At 40.6% G+C, this 22,569-nt stretch overlaps 1 protein-coding gene across 4 annotated transcripts in view; it reads left to right on the plus strand.

Annotated features, from left to right (window-relative positions):
• The window catches only part of DAAM1 (dishevelled associated activator of morphogenesis 1), a 166,189-nt gene that overhangs the window by 127,136 nt on the left and 16,484 nt on the right, over positions 1 to 22,569 (plus strand). For 2 of the 4 annotated variants that reach the window (XM_026000599.2, XM_026000600.2), the window contains exons 16-20: positions 6,003 to 6,032; positions 7,140 to 7,246; positions 14,846 to 14,930; positions 19,802 to 19,908; positions 21,687 to 21,775. In XM_026000599.2, coding sequence (XP_025856384.1) covers positions 6,003 to 6,032; positions 7,140 to 7,246; positions 14,846 to 14,930; positions 19,802 to 19,908; positions 21,687 to 21,775 — 418 coding nt within the window. The remainder of the gene's footprint in view (positions 1 to 6,002; positions 6,033 to 7,139; positions 7,247 to 14,845; positions 14,931 to 19,801; positions 19,909 to 21,686; positions 21,776 to 22,569) is intronic. The other 2 variants (XM_026000601.2, XM_072761671.1) reach the window with 1 other exon arrangement.

Below are 22,569 nucleotides of genomic sequence, written 5' to 3' on the forward strand. Positions count from 1 at the left end.
TCAGTCAGACACCTGGGAAAGAGCAACATTATGTCCTGGAGTGTGAGCAAGAAGATCCTTCAGGATGACTGAAGAGATGCTGCTGAGAACACAGCACATTTTAGTAGGAATGCGTGGATGCCAAGCATCTGCACAGGTGCTTTTCTTGGGCTTCACTGAGAGGTCTTTAACACCTGCCTGAATCCTCATGCCCAGAGAGAGCATCCTCAGACAAGCTGCACTTCTTAGTCTGCTTAGACTGGGTCTGGTTCCCATCATGTCTTAGAACTGAATGAGCAAGCACCAAGGAGAACATGGGCTGAGTCTGGGGAGAAACAAAAACTGATGGGTTTTTCTTTCAAAGCCTTCGATGTATCCGAAATTGAAAAGAAAAGGTAGTGTATGTCTTTTAGCCAGAATATTTTCGCTGAATGAGGGAGAGCTTCTCTGCAGTGCATTTTACGCTATGTTAGTAAAGTACAAAAATGCAGGTGGTTGTCTGTTGTGGTAGCATGACACTAAAACAGGGACCCTCAGCTGGAACCTCCCCCATCTCATAAGTATGAAGCAGTGTTGTACATACAAAATAAAGGAAAACAAAGAAAAAAAAGGATAAGACACACCCAGGAGAAAGCAAGACACTTTATCTTTCAAAGGACAAACAAAGGGTATATTTTAGGTGTCTCATATGGCAGATGCTGGGTTCAAACACTTCCTGCTTGGCTGCGATGGATCTTCTCTCTCTGCTGACCCAGGAAGGTGTTCTCTGGGTCTTGACATGAAGTCATAGGATATGTTAGCAAATATCCTGGTAGATGCAAATAATCTTCTGACCTCATGACACATCAGTTGATTTCCCACTTCGATTTTGGTCACTAATACTGGTCCATTCTGGTTACCTAAGGTGAAGGTTTGGGAACTCAGAAAAGTATATTGAAGAAAGAGAAAACAGCAGTTATTCCAAATGATGCTTTTCAAGTCTGAGCATGTAGGCTACATTTATTATGAAGGCAGGTGGTTAAAAGACCCAAGTTTACAAGACTCATAATTAACTGGCCTTCAGCAGAAGGTGCAGAAGGATGCTGCCAAAATGCTCTGGGACAAGTATGTGGACAGTTCTCAAGAGCTCTAGGAGACAGTTAGGGAAAGCCTAGCAATTGGGTAATTGTCTCCTAGCAACCAGTCACTGTTTAAGTAATCAGTAGTCATTCCAGGCAGGATAGACCAGAACGTTTCAGTTGTACTTAACGCTAAGTAGACTGGTCAGTAGAATCATTTGTGACATTTTCAATAGCACTTCCTGGAAAAGAATTTCAACACACTTGGCTCAGCTTAATTGAAGTATGTTTCCCCTCTTGGTGCAAGAATTTGAGATGAGGTTTTTAAACCATAGATATATTTCCCAAATGAAGGTAATATGAGCCATCTTATTGAGTTTATTGAATGTTGAGAGGCAAAAAAAATATAAAGATGCAGACATTCTAGTAGGAATATGTAGGACAAAGTAGAGAAAATGGAGTGCCTGTCATTGAATGCTGCCTAGTCTCATATCTAATGGCAACGTCTAAGACCGTGCATTTTCATTTCAGTCTTGGCAATGCACTACCTAATTATCACCACACTTGAACTGCTCTCTTTTCCACTCCCAAATGAATACTGAGAACCTATTTTTTTTTCCCTATGGTTATCTCCTCTTTCTTCCCTCCAGTTATAAAACCTTGGTCAAACTGGCTGAACTTAAGCCAGTTGTTTGAACAAGTTAGTTTCTCAGAGAGGCAAAAGGACGCATGAATACCATTACCTGCCTGTAACAAGAACACTACACTGAGTCAGACGTTGAGCAAAATCTCAGGTATGAGATTAGTAAAATTTAGGGTGAACACTGATTAGTGATATTCAGGAGAGATTTTATGTAAATATGTACACATACACAAAATATGCCCAGTTGATCTGAGAAATATTTCATCATTAAAATCAAAATGTATTTATAATGTCCACCTTGATTATGAAATACTTTAGAGGTTGCAAATGTATTAAGCTGTTACACAGGCTTACATGCAATTTACAGTATAAAAGCAAAGAGGACAATCTGCAAATAACCATGATATAGACTAAAAATGATAATATTAAGTAACCATTATATTTTTGGTGCTGAGTGCAAAATACACACTCCCAATCCTCATCCCCAAAATTTTTCTCTTTTTAAGATTTTATTTATTTGTTCTTGAGAGACACAGAGAAAGAGAGAGAGAGAGAGGCAGAGACACAGGCAGAGGGAGAAGACACAGGCAGAGGGAGAAGCAGGCTCCATGCAGGGAGCCAGACATGGGACTCGATTCCAGGACTCCAGGATCACGCCCTGGGCTGAAGGCAGGCGCTAAACCCCTGAGCCACCCAGGTGTCCCCAAAATTTAGTTCTCAAGGCACTCTTGTATTTTTTAATTTAATCCTCATACCAGTTCTATGAGGTGGTATTCGTATCTCATCAATAATAGAAATATGGCTTAGTATATATTCAGTGTCTGAACAGGTGCACAGACAGGTTACCAAGTGGCATAAATTCGCAGTTTCACTTTGTTCTTAGGAGTTATGGTCTTGTTCATTATGAAGGTCAGGCTTTGTAAGGATTTTCTATACTACAGTTTTAAGAATAAGGCCATTTCTATTCAGGAATTTTTTTTTTTTTTGGTGTAGATATCAAAGGTTTCCAGGGCTGATTATGTAAGCTTATGTGCCACATGAAATGGAATTTAATAGTGTGCAGTTATTCCCCTGCTTACACTCCAGAAGTTCATTTGAAAGTCAATTTCTTGAATCTCAGAACGTCTTTTTCTTGTTGAAACTATATTATGCGTGATTTCCAGGTCAACCACAAAAGACTTGTTTTAATGCATAATGTGCATTGCATAGTAGTAGTAGTATTTCAGATAGAGCTAAACAATATTCATTTTGGTTTTGTGGGAAATTTTCATGTTGAGATTTTATAAATTCATTCTCCTTACCCATGCAGTTGGATAGAGGAAAATGAATTTTACTTTTACCTAGAGGGAGTCATATCTTTGTACCAATAAATTAACAGTTGTATCACCATTCCTTCCCCCAGTTCTTTGTCTGAGGACACTCCTTCTTTACAGGTCCCTATTATCTGCATATAGTATAACATTTGAAAACCTCTCTGCTCTGATTTAGGAAACAAAGGATAACTGTTATCCCAGGCTCCGGAATCTGACCTCTCCTGCTAATATGTAATAAACAAGACATCCTTAGACTCTCATTTGGAACTCTTCAATGCTATCTTCTGATTATTTTTTCTTTATAAATGGTCAAATATTTTTTCTTTCTTATTCTTTTTTACATTTTCATTATTTTGTTGATCTAGATTTCACATTGAAAAATTATGAATTAGGATATTTATTTCAATAATCTTGGCCATTAGCTATGGCACATGAAGAAAGAAGAGAAAATTATGAATGAAGGTTTTTCTTAAACCAAAGTATGAGATAGAGATTCTGTAATTGCTAAGAGTTAATTAAAAGCAGGATTTTGTATAAACAGTATGTATCTGTAAGAATAGTATGCATTTTTTTGGAGAGGGATCCCTAGCTTTTATCAGATTTACAAAGGGACCTCAACCTCATAAAGATTAAAAACTGTTCAGGTAAGGATTATTATTTTCTGTGAAATGTTGAATCATCATGTCATTGCAGAACCTTATCTCTAAGAATCTATCATCATTGACTCCTAAAAAATACAAGTCCCAACTTTCTATTTACCAAAGCTCTTTTTTTTTTTTTTTTTTTTTTTAGAGAGAGAGAGAGATTTTATTTATTCATGAGAGACGCACAGAGAGAGAGAGAGAGGAGAGAGATAGGCAGAGGGAGAAGCAGGCTCCATGCAGGGAGTCCGATGTGGGACTTGATCCCGGGACTCCAGGATCACATTGTGGGCCAAAGGCAGGCGCTAAGCCCTTGAGCCACCCAGGGATCCCCTTACCAAAGCTCTATACCAAAAATCCCCTGGAAAAATCAGACATACTGTTAGGTGGAGCCAAATATAGCTGATCCTGTGGTGTTTGGTCCAAACCAATTAGTGAATAATTTAAATTTTCAAAAAGAATGATAACTTATTTGAAAGAGGCCTGGGAGCATCATCGTTTTTAACATGCCCCATCTAAATAAGCTTTGTGATTTTATTTAAAATGTGTTGGTTAAAGGACCCTTAAAGGAAATCACAAGGCTAACAACCATACTCTCCCATAGCATTCCTCATCCTCACCTCTGGAAAGATAATATACATTGCTTAGCTATTAACTGTTAGACTCATTGCTGCTGCTGGTAACAAATGGGAGATCTTGAGCAGCTCTTCTTCAACTCCCTGAAAAAGATAGTAAAAGGAGGAAAAATGGACTTGATCATCAGTTTTAAAGATAATTATATTGTATGATAGCTTCCAAGTATTGAGCTCATAAATATGTGTCAGATACTGTACAAAATGCTTTACATGAATCATCTTGTTTAATTGTCATAATAATAATCCAGTTGTTGATTCCATTGTGCAGATAGTAAGACTGAGCTCCAAGCCTCATATCTAATAAATGGTAGTTGCCTAATTCCATAGTCCACTATAGTAAAGGTCAGAAGTCTTAATTTTCTGACAGTGGGAACTTATGGAGAATAAGTTGCTAGAGAACTTCATAGAAGTTTCTTCTTTGAAGGCCGGATAGTAAGAGCTGGATCTAAATTCAACTAGCAACTTTTTAAGAGAGAAAAGTAGGATAGGATGACCTCCTGGAATTCACATCATCTTAGCCTTTTCTGCCCTTTAAAGGAGAGAGTGCATTTATAGGGAAGTGTCCTAAGGAGTTTCAGAATAGAAAATGTGGTTATTACAACCAGGATGAAAGAAAACTGGCATTAGAGAAGAAGAAAGATTTCCTGTGGTTATCAGTTTATTTTGAAATGCCATTCTAGAAAAGCTATCCCTCCTTGTATGGGTAGAGCAAAAGAGGGACACGTTTTGTTTCTCACTGGAAGAATGATGTGAAACAGCTCATCTGTGTAAAATTGGCTTTGGCAGTGCTGCCAGGGCCAATGAGGCCTTAAGGAATCTGCTGAGCCACTGCTGGTTGTACAAGCAGTTGGCCTGAAAGCTGGGGTGTATTTTGCACACCAAAGCTTTACTCATTCCAGCATGACAAAAATATGTAAAGAAAACTGTAACTTTCTCTTAACATGCCAATTACTTCTTCTTCTTTCTCTTCTTCACTCCAAGTCTTATTCGGAGTATTTTAGGAAGAGGCTGCTGACCTTACATGCTTGAACAGCTATGAGGCAGTTGGGACAGGGCCACCAAGGGGCTGCACACAACATGATCACTTATTGTCTCTTAATTGCATGTTCTATCTTTCTCCTCATACCTATCCATAGTGCTGCCATGCATTGTTTGGACTCTCAAGGGATACTGAGAGTTAATATTACCAACCTACATTGTTGAACTTGTCTTTTGTATTTTCTTAATCCTTCCTTATGTCACAAGAAGACAGGAATTTATTTCAACCTCTCCCTCCTTCCCCAAAAGCACGTTTTGCTGGTAGAACATGACTGTAGGAGTAGTTTCCTCAAGATGTTGGAATTGATTGATATTTTTCTGCTTCAAGTGAAAATTGTCATGTTGAATAAATGGAGCCCATTTCTCTTTCAAAGAGAATTTTTTCTGTTCCCAACTTGGGTCTTTCGTGGGGTGTTCTAAATCCTTTCTTCTCTGAATTTGATTTGTCCCCATTGAAAATTGTGTACAGCACATGTCATCTCTCTCTCCCCAGAAAGCTTAGTTCTGTGCTCTTGTATCTTCAGCCAGCCTCTCCCATCTTCATCAACTCTCATTGCTGATCCTTGGGACATAAATCCTCTCTTACCCTGTGTCACTGATTTCCTTGACTACTTTGACTTTCTCCCACTTATTGCTGTGATTTCTGAACTGCATGTGTCTGATTTGCCTTTTCCATGCCTCTGCCATGGCTGTAGGATTTCTTTGTGAACAGTAACTCCAAGCAGGTAAGTGAGCAACTACCTAAACCTTGCTTAATATAACTTCTTGGCTCACTGTCAAGCTCAAAATGTCTTGCTGATCCATTTTTTTTTTTCAGATAGTGTAATGTAGTGCTTAGGTAACTCCGAGTTGGGTTTCAACTCTTAGCTGACATTTAGAGGTCTGCCTGAAATCTCAGCATGACAGGAGATAGGTGAAGTTTGATCACATGATGTCTCTTACTAAAAACTCCATATTGTCTTTGTTTTCCTAAGCTGTTACACAGTTCCAGAGCTCTTTGGTTTTCTTATATTTTAAAAATTCCATGATCCATTTTTAAAATTGATTCTGACCTTTAATAAAATTAAACTTGCTATTTATCAAGTTTGTATTTTCACCTTGATGCCCAGTTTACTCAAATAGTATTTTATATATCACTGTTTTATGCCTCTTCCACCATAAATTATGACTGGTCATCATTGCTTATAGCTTTTTGTACAGCAGCAGAGTATGCAAATAGTGTTTTGTTGTTAATTCAAGTAATTGAACTAATGCCTTGAACTGCCCTGTCTGTTATCCATCAGACTCCAGGGTAATGAAAGGTACCATCTGGACTTGGGAGCTTCCTGTTGCACATGAGGATGTTTGGGAGGATTTATTGTTCAGCTTTTTGAGTGCTCAGGATGCAAATGGTTCTGGAGTGAATGGGCCCTGCAAATGGCCAGACTGGCAATGGCAAGCCTCGGCCGAGCTTGATTCATAGTGACAGTTCTTCTGTCTGCTGTCCATAGGGATTTGGGGGACAAAAGGAGAGCACCACTCACTGATAATTTATGCACACTTAGCATCTTCAACTTAGATGCGCTTTGTTCTTCCAAAAATGCTTTTTCAAATGTGGGTGGTCAGCTTTTCTTACTATTTCCCTTTGTCAACTAGATTTTAGCCCTTCGTTTCAATTCCACCACCTCCCTGTCCTCCCTCCCTTGTCATCTCAGCTTCGCCTGTGTGTGTGTGTGTGTGTGTGTGTGCACGCGCGCGCACACACGTAAACAAAAAACATAAAGGAAGAGTGTGTGTCTGAAGTCGGAATGTCCCTATTTGACTTTGATGGATTTCTTTCATGCTCTTTATAGAAAGAAGCAGATGCCATTGATGACACACTGAGTTCCAAACTTAAAGTCAAAGAGCTTTCGGTGATTGATGGTCGGAGAGCTCAGAATTGCAACATCCTTCTATCGAGGTATTGTTGATGCTGAATAAATATTTCTGGTAGGACCAACTTTTCTATCCTGTGGCTCCAAACCACGTGTTTTATACTTGTTCTTTTCATCAGACTCTGCTGAGATTCAGTTCTTTGGATTCTCTCTTCTGTCTACGGTGAGGAGAATTCATGGCCCCTACTTTCCCTGGGTGGAATGTATCAGAGCTGGATGCTTGCTTTCTTGGAGTTTAACTTCTACAGACTCCTAAAGTTAAAGAGCAGAACATCCCAAATCAATGTTTTGTTTTGTTTATTTTTCCAGAGAGCCTGTAAACTGGACTTTACCTTTATTCATATTTCCTGGCTTTAGAGATATTTTGACTGTTGAGTAGCACTGTCACAGAATCAGCAGCAACAATGAAAGCTCTTTGTTTTATTTTGCTTTTCTAAATCACCTTTTTATGTGTCGGGTTTATGATTTCATGCTCTTTTTGAACATTTTTATGACTAAAAAGATATGTAAATCTCAAACCTTAGTGAAATGCTAATTTATCCATTTCAGCCCTGCTCAGAAATCTTTCTCATAATTAGTGAACCATCACAGCCTTGAGACTTGAAAGGAAAAAGGAAATTGGGGAGGGTGGAATCTGCTTGTAGCTTCAGGCACTGTGTCAGGTCATCCTGGGCATTTCAAGTAGCTTTTCTGTATCTAATTTCTTCTTTTCTCAAAAACGGACTTTTATGTCAGGCAAAGATACCTAATGCTTATGAGGTAAATGAAGATCCAGAATTTGGGAGCATTAAGTAGAAATCCCATTGATCCCATTCTAGAAAGAATGTTGTATATGTATTAAAGTTGGTATAAGGTAGCTTCGCTTTCAGTGAAAGTAAAGAGTAAAAGTGGCATTCTTTATTTTTTATTTATTTAGAGAGTACAAGCCAGGGGAGGGGCAGAGGCAGAGGAGGAGGGAGAGAATCTCAAGCACACTCTGCACTGAGCACCAAGCCCAGTGTGGGGCTCGATCTCAAGACCCTGAGATCAGAATCTGAGCTGAAATCGGACACTTACCCGAGTGTCCCAGCAGTCTTTATTTTTTAGATGGTCTTACAGTGAGTTTCTTTTAACACAAAGGACTGCTGCTTGGTTTACAGCATGGAACTTGATTATTAGTCAGATATATATTACTTCAGAGAGCAAATGTTCCTTTTAGTCAAAGAGAAATTGAAGCTGAGTGAGATCCCTGAATTTTAATACAACTAGTAAGGTAACATGAACCATCCTGTTAGCATTTCATTTCTGCCTTTGGCTGGAAGCTGTGTAAATTGCCAGGCCCTGTACTTAGCCCCACTTTTTCTTCCTGAACACATGCTCAGGAAGATACCAATGAAATAATCTGAAGGACTACTTACTTTTCTTCTATACTATGTATAATTCATTTTATTATAGTTTCTTTTTACAAGCCACATTTTTTTTCAAGACTTTATTTGACAGAGAGAAAGTATAAGCAGGGGGAATGGCAGAGGGAAAAGTAGACTCCCCACCTAGCAGGGAGCCCAATGTGGGGCTCCCTCCCAGTTTCAGATCATAAACTGAGCTGAAAGCAGACTTAACCAGCTGAGCCACCCAGATACCCCAACAAGTCACATTCTTAATAGTGACAGTAAATGAAAATTTGGGGAAGTTTTTTCCCCCCTAGATCCTAGAATTTCTGCCTGTATTTTGTGCTTTTGCAATCTAGAGGAACACTTTTAGACAACTTGACAAAGGAAGCTATCACTGTGAATTTCTATAGTACTTAAGTGCTCAAAGGATTAAAATCTGTGACCTAGTTCCTCATAGACAGATTATTCTCATCATGAGATGTCAATGAGGATAATAACACTAACACTGGTTATAGATGAGGTTAGAGGTCTTTCTGGCAAATTTCCGATGCCATTATTGAAGGAATTATTTCATGTTTGTGGCACACAATTTTCTTGTTACCTCAAAAGTGTCAGAGCCTAAAGTTACTTAGAACTTGAGTGAATCTAAACTCTACAGAAGATAATTTTAAGAAATTGCCCTATGCCTATTAAATTATCTATTAAAATCCAATTTAATGGATGAGTGTCATTATAACGAGCATAATTAAAAAGCGCATTGTACATAACAAGGTAATTTTGATTCCCAGTTGACCTTATGATAATTAGACCTTATGGATGAGGTTCCAAAACCTTCTTTCCCACAGAGGATTCAGCCCCACATGCTTTTCTGCTCCATGATCAATAGTTTTACTCTTGTCAGGAAAGCACAGGACTGATCTATATTGTGCTATCTGGTAAAGGTAACAGAAATGAAGCAAATTTAGTGTTAATTTGCGTTGTATTTAGTTGTTTAACCAGTCAGCAGTTCACCTTGCTTTCATTCTCCCCTCCTCGTTGGCAGTGTATTACCACACATGAGAGGAGCTAGGGGCTATAAGGAAGGAAGAAATCTATGAAAGTGTGTGTGATGCTTTTTTCTTAGAGTTACGACTTTGGAGCATTTATCTGCCTGGCACTATATGGGGTGCCACAGAACGGACCATGACTTGAGGTAGCACTGCCGCCTTTGAAAACTCGTGGCTAACTGAAGAAGAGAAACGACCTAGGCGAGGTGGCTTGTGAACAGCTCAGGCCTAGACTGATCCCACCTGAAGGAGCCAGGAGTCAGCCAAGTGAGGACACCAGCGGGGCTCCCCAGAGAAAGAGGGCCTCAAAGAGCAATTACAGTTATGTGGCAGGGGGATGGGAGGAGTTCTGAGGAGGCGCACAGAAGCCAAGGTGCCCGAGAGGTTGGCACACAGCTAATAAGGAGAGCCCTGCAATTGTAGCAATTATCAATCGTAATGAATGAGGCTGGGCAAAACAGCCTGGGATCCATGCCTGGTGCCTTACATTGGTCAGTGGTCAGCCGGGGCGAAGCCATACCCTCCTCATCTGTAAAATGGAGATAAGGAGAGGACTGGCCTTGCAGTGGGCTCTCTCAGTGTGGAAGTTAGACCCAGTGTGTGTGAAGCAGCCACAGGGTACCTGCATGCAGTCGTTGTTCAGTTAGTGGCCTGTGTTTGTGCCCATGAGATCAAGAATTAGTGCAAGTTGTTTGTTTTAATAAGGTTTTAAGTCTGCTCTCTAGGGTTTGCAGGACAAGTTGGAGAACGGGTTGAGAGCTGGCGGGGAGGGCAGCCATTAGATAGGAGGCTCTTCCTTATGCCCAGGTACAACCTGACCAGAGACAGAATTGAGAGAGACACAACCCTCAGTAAGACCCAGACACTGGTTTTGTGCACGGGGACAATGAATAGGAATATTTCCAAGTAGATGTCAAGATTTCCTTCCTTTCCACACTTACCGTCTTTTTTCTTTTTTACTTATTTCATTCCCCAAGACTGGCTACCCAACCCTCTCTGTTTCTTACCGTGCTAACTAGGGATTTAATTCCCAGCAACACGGTGTTCTCACCAGATTCCACCACAGTATAAGCCTGTGGCGTATTTCACGGGGGATATTTTAATGAACCCATATGTCTGCAGTGTTTGGTTATCCTTAAAAGCTCTTCCTTATCCCCACACTGAAGGAGTTAGTGGACCCTTTGGTCAGGGCACCTGCCACAGTCCTGCCCTGAGCAGAGAAAGGAGTCGGAAGGCAGGTCCTTCCTATCCCATAAGCTAAGCAGGGGAGGAAAGTGTAGGCCCTATACATGGAACTCGCAGCCTTAGTGGCCAGGATCACTTGCATCTCCCAGAAGCAGACTGCCTGGAAGGTGTGAGTTTGAAGCAGAAGCTCCAGGCCATGAGAGGACCCTGCCTTACACAGACTGGAGATGAGAGTAGAATGGACGTGATGTTCCTTAAACTAAGAACCTCCACCTCAGGCCCTAGGCAGATTGAGCGACAACTTACTGGGTGTGTATATAGGCGACATGCAGCAATTTAAAATTTACTCTGCTTTATTCCCTAAAACAGACCTCTCCCTTCCCCCCCAAAAAGAAAGAAATTTGGAAGCTGGTTTATATTGCAAAATGAACCCACCTAAAATATACTTTTATGAAGTGTTGTGCCATTCTTTTTTTCCAGATGCTCACTTAACATGGCAGCCAGGGTGTAGTAAACCACAAAAAGCTACTTTAAAGTAGGGGGATTTGGCTTAAATCCACTGAAGCAGAGCTAAGGCTGATCTAGCCATCCATCCTTAACTTATTTTAATTATGCCTGGATGTTTCAGTTCTCTTGGCAAATTTTTGAAATACTTGAGTGGAGCAAGGTAGACTTAAATACTGGTTTAAAATGGCTGGTTTGTTGCCTGCCTTTTAAAGAAAGTTAAAGTGGATGTCTCTAAAGTTGCCACCCTCCAGCATACCAGAACACTGCCAAGCCTTAAAAGCAATTAAAACATTAGAATTGGTAGGGTCCTTAAATTACAGAGATTAGCGACTCATTCTGTGGATGACAGATGATACTAAGAACTCGGCAACCTATAGAACCGTCCCAGGGGGTGGAGTACCCTTCTCTTCTTTCCCCAAGGGTACAGTTTCTTTGTCTGCTCCAACAGGCCACGTGCAAGGCAGTATGTTGACAGGTAGATTTTCTTAAGTACTATCCATTAAAGTCTCGAGTCTCTTTGTGGGACACATAAAGAGAAACCAAAATTGTTATGAATTAGAGCTAGTGTTTAGTCCAGACAGCCTCTGGGGGTTGAGAAGCATAAATATATACAATTTCAAAAGCAAGAAGTTCTGCACTCCATATGGGGAGCTAATGAAATGCAAATCTGATACTTCAAGTATTGTTCTCACTCTGATTTTCAACTCCTTTTCTTTTAAATGCAAAACAGAAGGACCCAGCAGAACTACACCATAAAGTAGTTTCTTTAGCTCAGTGTGAAAAGGACAGAGAACTAATTTATTTTTTTCTTACCAGTGGAGCTTTTCTCAGGATGACTATAGAGGTTTCCACAGCCAGTTGGTTTTCATTAGTGGCAGTTTCAACCTTCCTTAATGTTCCTGTTCCTTGGCCTTGTATGGCTGGACTGTGGTGTCTGTTCTTAACTGACTCAAAGCCTTTAGTGTCCTGGAATTGAGAGCTACCCAGAGCCGTACAGTGATGCCAGGATACAGTGTTTACCCTATCAGATGTTTTACCCATGCCAACTTGGCCAAATTGTTCCAGTTAAATCTGGGGGTTTTCCATCCTGATGTTCTGGTGAAAATGTGTGTGGGGTAATGATTGTCCCAAGAATGACCAAAACAACCTGAAGAAGTCTCTCCAGCTCCTGGGAATTAGGATGGTACCACACCTCAGACTAAGTGATAGAATGGGTCTCATTTTAGAACATGGGCAATTTGGGGGTACCTGGATGGCTCAGTCAGTTAAGCGTCTAACTCTTGATCTCAGGGTCATGAGATCAACACGGAGCCTCCTTAAGATTCTCACTCTCCCTCTCCCTCTGCACCTTCCCTGCTTGTGCACAAGCACACACACATTCTCCTTCTTTTTCCCTCTCTAAAAAAAAAGGCAATTTCACATATTGCCTGGATGCTATATTTGGATTTGAAAACATGAGATAAAAGAGAATGCTACTAGTATATGATTCACAAATTTGTTCCTTCCCTTTCCTACTTATTGGCACGTGAAACAACTTGCAGTGTAAATAGCAAAATGGGTGGTTTTACTGAGATAATGTTGAAATCTAGAGACGAGGGCAAGCCAAAGCTGTCCAGAGTGGGGTGCGTGTTGTCCAGGGTTCTTTCCTCCTTCTGTGGCTTTTGCGTCCACCTCTATACTCCTGCTGCCCTCATTTATCTGTGACAGAGCCAGTGTTTCTGCTTGTCATTTGATTCTCCCAAACATTATAACCACCTTTAAAATAAGAATCCTGTCTTCTAATTTGTGTTTAATACTCTCAGTCTTGATGGATGTTGTGTACAGAGAGGAAACTCTGGTGAAATAATGAATGTGAGAGTGCTTTGGGAAGTGTTCCTGGTAAACCTCCTAAGCACTATGTAACAATCACGTAGCTGTGTGTGACTGTTTAGGTTACATGAGTACTGCTGCTTCTTGTCCCTGGGGTAGAAAAATCTGTGGTAGAGTAATACATATAGTTTAGTGAGCCTTATCTGTGCTAAATGCTTCACATGCATTGTATCACTCTGCAGATGAGAAAAATGAAGGCTTAAAGACTTTATCCAAGGTTACATTGGTCCAGCACCATCACACAGGACAGGGGCCCCACCTGATGCCAAAGCCCCTGCCTTCAAATGTTACCTGTGAAGGCTGTACGTCTTGCTCTGTGTTTGTGTGTTTATATTTTTATGTCTATGCCTAAATGTGATTTTTTGGAAGATCATAGACTAGAACAGACCAAATAATGTTAATATGCTACGATAGTGGAAGTTTAATAAGGAAATAAGATTTTTTTCTAAGTAAGTCTGGATCTGATGCTTACAAATAGAACAAAAGAGTGACTCTGTTCTAGCTAATGATCTGATTAAGATCCCCACCCTCCCCCCCGCATTAAGACTATTGTTTGTGTCTAATAAAAACACATTTTTACAAGTATGTTTTAATTTCATGACTCTTCTTTATAGTCCACGCAAACTTTGTTGTCCTGACATAATCAAGACATAAATCCTTAATTAAATTAGTAAATCATATAAAGTTATGGTAAACAGAAAACAGATTTGTGATTAAATTCTTCCTATAAGACAGTAAGTAGATAAGCAGATTTGTAAAAGGAATTTGGAATTAAGAATCAAGAGTTTCAGGTTTGTGTTAAGATATTGCCACTTTCCATATGTTTGATCTTGAGGAAATCACTTGGTCATCCTAAGCCTCAGTTTCTCCCTCCATTAAAAAAAAAAAAAAAAAAAAAGACCATCACAGTTATTTTAAACCTCTATCCATATATGTGAAAATTCCTCAACCATGAAGTGCCTTATGCATTTTATTCTGTGTACTAACTATTCAACTTTTTAATAATAACAGATTTCAAGCTTTTAAAAATCCATTTTTTACTCTGAAAGTAAAATTTAAACATTCCTGAAAAATAATCAAGTTTTTCAGGGCGCCTGGGTAGCTCAGTAGGCTAAGCATCCAACTCTTGATTTCAGCTCAGGTCATGATCTCAGGGTTGTGAGTTTGGGCTCTGTGTTGGGCATGGAGCCTGCTTGAGATTCTCTCCTTTTGCCTCTGTGCCTCCCCTTGCATGTACATGCACGCATGTGCGCATGCTCTTTTTCTCTCAAATACATAAATCTTAAAAAAAGAATTTAATTTTTCCCTTTCATCTACAATTCATGGACACCATATTAAAGAAAATAGTATGTATAGGTGTTTTCTCTATTTCTCATCCCCCAATCCCTTACTTAAGGAAACTAAACAATAAGATATAACAGCTTTCTTCCCTGTGTCAGCAGAACATTACAAAGTCCTGAAAGAATGTTAAAGCACTTTCAAAATACTATTTTTAGGTGCAATATTGTCAGGAAATAAGCTTTCACTAAAAAATTTTGAAAAAAACAGTTCTTGAAAATCAGCTGGAGTAGCAGAATGCATTATCTTGTGTTAAAATTTAATACTCACCCAATAATGTTAACAACAGAATAAAATATTCTTTATCCAGGTTGAAACTGTCCAATGATGAAATCAAACGGGCAATTCTAACAATGGACGAGCAGGAGGATCTGCCCAAGGACATGTTGGAACAGGTGAGCTGCCAGACATATCTCAGAGCATAAATGACAACTGGCTTTCAGCAGGGAGTGGGATATTGAGAAAATCTTGTTGCTGGTGGATAATTTTCTCATCTCTGAACCAAGGTTGAATGTGGCACTCTTAAGAGAGTTTATTCTCTCATTGCTCCTCAAAATGTTGGATGAGAAGGAAGGTCACAAGTTTGTCAAATGCCTGGGACCCACAAAGCCAGATTCCGTCCCTCATGCTGCAGTTAAGCTATTATGCCTCCAAAAAACAAAACAAAACAAAACAAAAAAACCTGTTATGCCTCCATACAAATCTACTAGCTTTAGGGAAGTCTGTTTGACAGGAATATGGAGAACCTCACTAGCTTACGAGATCACAGACTACTATGTAAACTGATTCATTACTGAATTCTTAATACAGTTTGTGTCTTGGCCTTGATTCACCATTCCGACACCACAGAAGTTACTGTTAAACCCCTAGCTCTGTCATCTGCATCGAAATTATTCATATTAACCATGGCCAGGCAAGCTGAATATAGTGACTTCGCCTGTCTTCGTGCAGTATTCCTATAACACAGTCTGTGTCGCCGCTCCAACTCTGTTAGGTATTTCTCAGCAGATTTGTTCATTTGTCCCCCAAATGACAGTGTTGTTGAACTAGCAGATGTTTCAGGGGTTATTACCTGTCTCTTGGTCTGGCCCTAAATTTTTCTGTGCTATGTGGATAACGTCTCCACACTCTGAGACTGTTCTGCTTGTCTCATTGTCCTTGGTACAAAATCCTATTTTGAGTGTTTTTTTGTCTACAGGTCCACCTTTGTTAGTGCCAGGTCCACTTATGGTTAACTGTGGACACCCATGATCCTGAGCCAGACTGAACTTGAGGTCTCATTAGTAGGTGTGCTCAGCTCCCAGAAGCAGAGGAAAAGGCTATTTTGTGGTGTTGACAGTTATCTTGGATGGCATGGCTGCTCCAGGGGGAGTGCCTATCTGCTTATGCATTTTCTATAGTGTTCTCACCAATGTCCTAAAAGGCCTCAGACATAGAGCAGGATGGAGCAGTGTGTGCAGGATCATCATACCCCAGTGCACCTGCCCCACCTAAAACATGCAGCTGGAATCATCCTGGGGAAGCCCTCACACCTAGCAATGGACCAAGCTGTTATGCTATCCTTTCTGAAGTTTGACCTAGTTATTAATAGTTAATGACTGTATATTCTATTAGGATACTTTGTGTACAAATAGTTTATACATAATTCCTAAATCAGGAATTAACTGTTTAGAGCATTTTACTCTGCACACTCTTCCCTCTCCGTCTGCATACCAGTCCCAACAAGGGTCTCTGCCCAAAATTGCAGCCCAGTTCCCCGCTGCCCCCTCTCTGGCCCCCAGGTGACTCTGCACTTTGGTTGCCCACATCACAAGCTGCTCACACAAAGGGAAGAACTATGTGGAAAGCTACTTTGGTCCTTAGGCCTTCAGCCCCTATTGACAAGGTCATATGTTTAAAATTCCACAAGATCTGTTTACTGTGAAATTGCATCCAGCAAAATTCCTCCTTGAGGGAAGGGATTTCAAAATCTTGCCAAAAGGGCTTGCAGTGCAAATAGAATTTACTTCAAATAAATACAAGTAAGAAAATCAATCTACTGAAGAAGAATCTGGCCAAGTGGGATACTTTTGACCTGGTCTACCCTGATAATTCTGTGTCTTACTCTCTGGTCATTACCGTACTCTTCCTTTTCCTATCTTATTCTGCTATTCTTCCTCTGCTTCCTCTTCTTCACACAGCATTTCTCCCAGACAAACTTTGAAGCCAGCATCTCTTTACTCCTAGTTATGATTTGCATGTGAGCCACATTCATTCCCTCCTCTCCTGTGTTTAGCTCAGAACTCAGGCAAGATTGATACACTGCTGTTTCTCGGAATGCATACCTTTCCCCTCATTCCCAGGTGTTGGTCTAATTCTTCATTTCTCTCTTAAAGCTATCCTTACATAGTCTGTCACTTGCCTCTGCTTTGGGAAGGACTGAACCTTTAGCATGTGCTTCTTGCAGCGTTCACAAAAGAGAGCAAGTGATTGTGCTCTGGTGAACAGGGGCCTATGGGCTTAGCACACACAAACCAGTGTGTGTTGTGGGGGAAGGGGGAATCCCTGAGACTGGAACTGAATTTCCTTGCCCAGGAGATAAAAGTCCAAACTAAGGGGAAAAAAAACAGTCTTTTTCTCTGTCTCCCTTCTCCCTTGCCTTACTACCTTCTTCCCTGCACTGAGGAAGAGGAAGAAGATACTTGTCCTGTCCACTGGCACCACTTGAACACAGGAACATAAATGTCTAGAATCTATCAGGCCACCAGACCACTGATCCTGCCGGCATCCACATCCATTACATCCCATTAGAAATAAGGTGTCTCTCTGGCCTCTGCTCTGGCCCAGGCGTTCCTTCTGCTCAGAGACCTGGCCACATCAGAGGACCTTGTCCCCCTTTCCTAGATCTTACACCTTTCCCTCTTGACTCTTAACTTGTTCAAGTCTCAGCCTTTCACAAAACACCTTTTAATACACACATGCCCATCTAGCTACTGTGCTCTCTCTTGTGATACAAGCAAAGTTCTTGAAAGCTTGTCCACACTCACCTCCTGTTAACTCTTCCTCACCTCCCTAAAGCTGTTTTCACCAAGGACTCACCACTTCCTTGTTGCCAAAGCTAGGGGACACTTTGCAGACTTTATCTTCCTTGATTTGCTGCTGGTATGTGATACCACAGGCCATGTTCCATGGTGAAATGTGTTTCTTTGGCATTTCATTGTCTCCTCTGAAGATTCTTCCTCTTGTCCTCATACCTCAAACACTGGCTTCCAAACAAAACAAAACAAAACACTGGCTTCCCTTCAGCCCTGCTTTCTCTTGATGGTTCCCCTAGTTACCTCACTTACATCCTTGCATGTTACAACCACTGTCAATGCTTTCTGTTCCAAACAGATCTCTAGGATGTCAGACCCATTTGTCTACCTGCCTACTAGGAATCACTACTTGGCTCTCTTGCCAGTATTTCAAGCACTAAACTCACTTTCTCCCCACCCATTCTCCCCCAGCCATTTCTTTCTGGGTTTCCTGTTATATTCTGTATACATTGTTGCCTAAACCAGAAAGCCTGGACCTCATCCTTTTGACTCTCTACTGTGATGCGTCCCATCAATAAGTCAGGCCAGTTCCATTCAATCCCCCTAAATAGCTCTCGAATCTACCCACTACCCAATCCAGGCCACCATCCTCTCCCCTGGATTACTGTACCAACAGTCTAATTACAGCCCCTTAATACTTTTGATCCTTTCTAATTATTTCTCCATTCTGTGAGCATGGTGGTCTTTTTAAAAATGTAAATTCATTCCCCTACTTAAAGTTTTAAGTCATATCCCAGAACCCTTAAAAATAAAGACTGAATTTCTGATAAGGTTCTTACTGCTCCCTGACTTTGACCACTGCTGCACTTCCCCACTGCCATTACAGCTGTTCTACTTGCACAGATGCTGTGCTGTGCATCCCAGACCCTGGCACATAATATGCACTCTGCTTGGAATATATTTCTGATCACATACCATTCACCTATAGTTCTAATTCTCTTTCCCTGCTGGTGGGCACCCAGACTGACTGCCTTTTCTGAGGTCCCTTCCTTAAATCCAACAAATTTTGGAAGCCTACTAAATGAACCATCCAAATGCCAGCTTCAAGTTATGGGGAGAATCTTGGGGTCCAGAGGGTCAATGTCATTAAAAAAATGTATATATCCAAGGGCACTCGATCTGGAAAATAGTACACATGGACAAGACTGTGGATGTATACACACATGTGTAACTTTAAAGGAAATCAGACACAGAGTACTTTTCAACTTTATTATTGTTATTTCTCCTACATTGCATGCTCATTTATTCCACCAAAATAAAATATGGAATCCAAAACTTCAAATCCTACTGTGTTCTTCTCATCCATCTCTACGTGGAGCAAAAAAATGAAATGGAATTAGATAAGCCAGAGAAATAAACAAGTTGAATGGAAAATACACATAGAATTCATTCCAGCATGATGTAATAGAAAAAAGCATTGAACTAGGAGTCAGAGACCTAAGTTCTATTTCTGACAATTACGTAAAGTTTTTTTGTAATCCTGGGTGACTGGCTTTGTCTCTCTGGACCTCAGTTGTATCATCTTCTAATGAGAGTGTTGAATCTCCAAAGTCCCTCTAATGGTCTATGCAAAATGGATCCTGGTAAAGAGCTTCTACAATCTGATTTGAGAGACAGTATAGAATAGAGCGGTGCCAGGAATGCATCTTAACACCAATTTAACTACTTAAAAGTAAAAAAGATTAAAAATATTTTTTAAAAAAGTAAAAAAAAATTTTCAACTTTATTGAAATATTAGCATACATCACTATAAATTTAAAGTGTGCAGCATAGTAATTTAACTTACAAATATGAAATAACTACTGCAGTAAGTGTAGTTGGTAGCATCCATCATGTCCTATAGATTCAATAAAAAGGAGGAGAAGAAAAAATTCTTCCATGTGATGACAATACTTAGAAGTGACCTTCTTAACAACTATCCTTATCCTATACATTATATAGCAATGTTAGCTATAGTCCTCATACCATCCCTAGAACTTAATTTATCTAATAACTGGGAGTTGGTACTTTTTGACCACCTAACTGGAAAGATTTAAATTTTGTACTGTATCTTAACAATGACCTGTATGCAGAACTTATAAAGTAAATAAAAGTTACCGTCTCATCTTGGGGCAAATTAACTGAAAGAATGAAAAATTACTGCAAGAATCTAGTTATAAACCTCAGTTTTAATACCTGCATGTACATTTTAGCTCTTGAAATTTGTTCCCGAAAAAAGTGATATTGACCTGTTAGAGGAACATAAACATGAACTGGATCGGATGGCCAAGGCGGATAGATTCCTTTTCGAAATGAGCCGGTGAGTTTGAAAATGCATAAAATGTGAACATGCCCCTTACCTTTCTAAGGAAGTTAAACTTTCAATTCTCGTTGAATTATTTGGGCCAATAACCGGGCTTAACTTGAAGCCTTTTTAAATTACAAAATCTTCATAAGTCTGAGCTGTGTGGAATTTGTTTTGTTTATGTGAGTTCTTGCCCGTGGGTGAGCCAGGTTTAGTATTTCTTCATAATTACCTCTAGTTCTGGACCTAAACAAGTCATAACTTTTCCTGGCTCCAGTCAGTGTCATTCTCCCCACCACTTTGACTGCTTTGGGATTGTATCTCACTTCTCCCTATACCTCAGCATCTCAAAGACTGGACAGACTCAGCAGTGTTGACCTGGAGCCCACATAAATGAACAGCTAGGATCTGGATGTCAAATCATGACACATGCAGACATCTCTAATCAATCATGGCATACTTCCCACAGAGCTTGGCAAGCATTCTCAACCCTTCTCCAGAAAACCCAGAGGCAGCCACTGCTTCATAATTTTGTTTGGCATGTAAGCGGAGTCTACTTGCCATCCCAGGCCTGGAAAATTGATTCTGCATTAGATAAGGACCAATGGCCCTGAGACTCTCATTCAAACCCAGGCAGAGCTCTTTCCCTGAGTTCCAAAGGCCTATGAGTATAGCCAAGGTGAACTTACTTATCTGTCATTCTACATTTCTGCCACATTTGGACTTATTTCTGTTATTCCATCTCATCTTGCCATTTTATATACTACTATAGGACGAAGGATGGTTTTGGAATTTTGATAGGTGTGCTCAGCAAGCCTGTGTGTGGATAAATAGATGACCACCCACAGTAGCTGCCATTTGTAATTGTCTTGATCCATGCATGCATCAAAGATCCTCCTTGATCCTCCTATCAGCCCTTCCAGGAGGACTTTGGGTAGGGAGGTATTCTCTCCCATCTAATGGAGGAGTTTAGTTACCTGTTGAAGGTCACCTAACAAGAGGAGAACCTGGGCTGCAAACCCAGGTCTGTCTGATTATATGGGGCTACTGGACTGAAGTTTCCACTAGAGAACAGGTAAGGCAGTGATTTGATTTCAGAAGGCCTTGGCAAGAATACCGGCCCTCACCCTCTCAGCAGCAGCAACTTCTCTTAGTGGTGACCAGAGACCAGTTTGCACCCTCCTATCTCTTAGTCACTAGTTGCTATCTTGGAAGGCAGAAGCCTGCCATCCCTGAGGGGAGCAGATAGGGAGCTAATGGTAAAGAAAGAGGATGGTTTGGAGACATGAGTGGGAAGAGAATGCTATGAGGAGAGAATGCTGGAGACAAGTTTTACCCTATAGCTTTGACAAATAAACTTTGTGGAAAGTTAAGAAGCATAGGAGACATGTAGGAAACAGCTCCTTATTTGCTGCAAAATGGGGAGGCTTTTATATTTTCATTCCTTTTTATCCTCTGTCCACAGGAGCTCCTGGGACTCTGAGGAAGGGAAAGAGGCAACTCTCATTTTCTTTTGCCCAGTCTGATTAGAGCTAAGGACCCTGCTGCCATTGCCCGAATAACGCCTGTTGGTTGGAGGGAAATGGGCTCTCCAAGCAAAGTGGCCTCATTTCCTGTGCTCCTGTCCAGGAGAGGATGTGTGTGTGTGTGTGTGTGTGTGTGTGTGTGTGTGTGTGTGTGTGTGTGTGTGTGTTGGGGGATATGCTCTAAGGTACCTCCACCTCCATACCCGTTGAGTGAACATAGACATATTAAGTACATAAATGTTCATCAGTCCATGCTTGCTCTTACAGAATTAATCATTATCAACAAAGACTACAATCACTGTACTTCAAAAAGAAGTTTGCAGAGCGTGTGGCAGAAGTGAAACCGAAAGTAGAAGGTAAAGTCAAGCCTCCAGACTGATAATGATGTTCATCATAAGTGCCCATATGCAAGTACAATACAAGTGCAGATAGTAAACAGGATCCCTTGGGTGATTTTTTTCCTTAAAATCCTTTGGAATTCCGATGAGTAAGTACTTAGGTCCATACTTGGCCCTCTGGCCTAGCCTGGGTTTTGGACCTCACAGCACATCTCCTGGGCTCCTCTGTAGAAGTGGGCTTTTCACATCCTGGGTGTTGGTGAGAAATATATTTGACTGCTGCTAGCGTTAAATCTGTAACTAGCTTTATCACAATGATGCTTTACTAGATATTTCTAAGGGAAGATTTAAGGCTGTTAAATTTGTAAGTGTTTGTAATATAGGAAGCTAAAGAGCACAGCCACAGAATGCAGGCTGGGCTCAGGACCCTGCTCAAGCTCCAATCCCTGATGACACCTGTAAGCTCTAACACGAAACACTTTGGGCTGGTGTTTCTGTCCATAGAATTGATTAGCAATCCTGTTGATCTGACTCATACCAGGCAAGAAAGTGTGTGCATAGGAATGTGGGAAATGCAATCACTTTTTCTGTATTCCTAACTGCTTATAGTTAATGAGTCACCCAGGAACAGGACTAAGAAAGGATAGGGTTGTGCAACTGTCTGTGGGTCTGTTGAACAACATCAGCTGGTTCTCCCTGTCTCTTGGCTCTGTGCTTCTGGTTTGGGTGTTTTGTAAGTGCTCCCTGCTAGTCTAATAACCCGGTCTTACATCTTCAGTATCTGCTCTCAGGTGTGTGGATTAAGGATGGGT

Source organism: Vulpes vulpes, chromosome 6 (assembly GCF_048418805.1).
Source record: "Vulpes vulpes isolate BD-2025 chromosome 6, VulVul3, whole genome shotgun sequence".
NCBI classification, from domain to species: Eukaryota; Metazoa; Chordata; class Mammalia; order Carnivora; family Canidae; genus Vulpes; species Vulpes vulpes.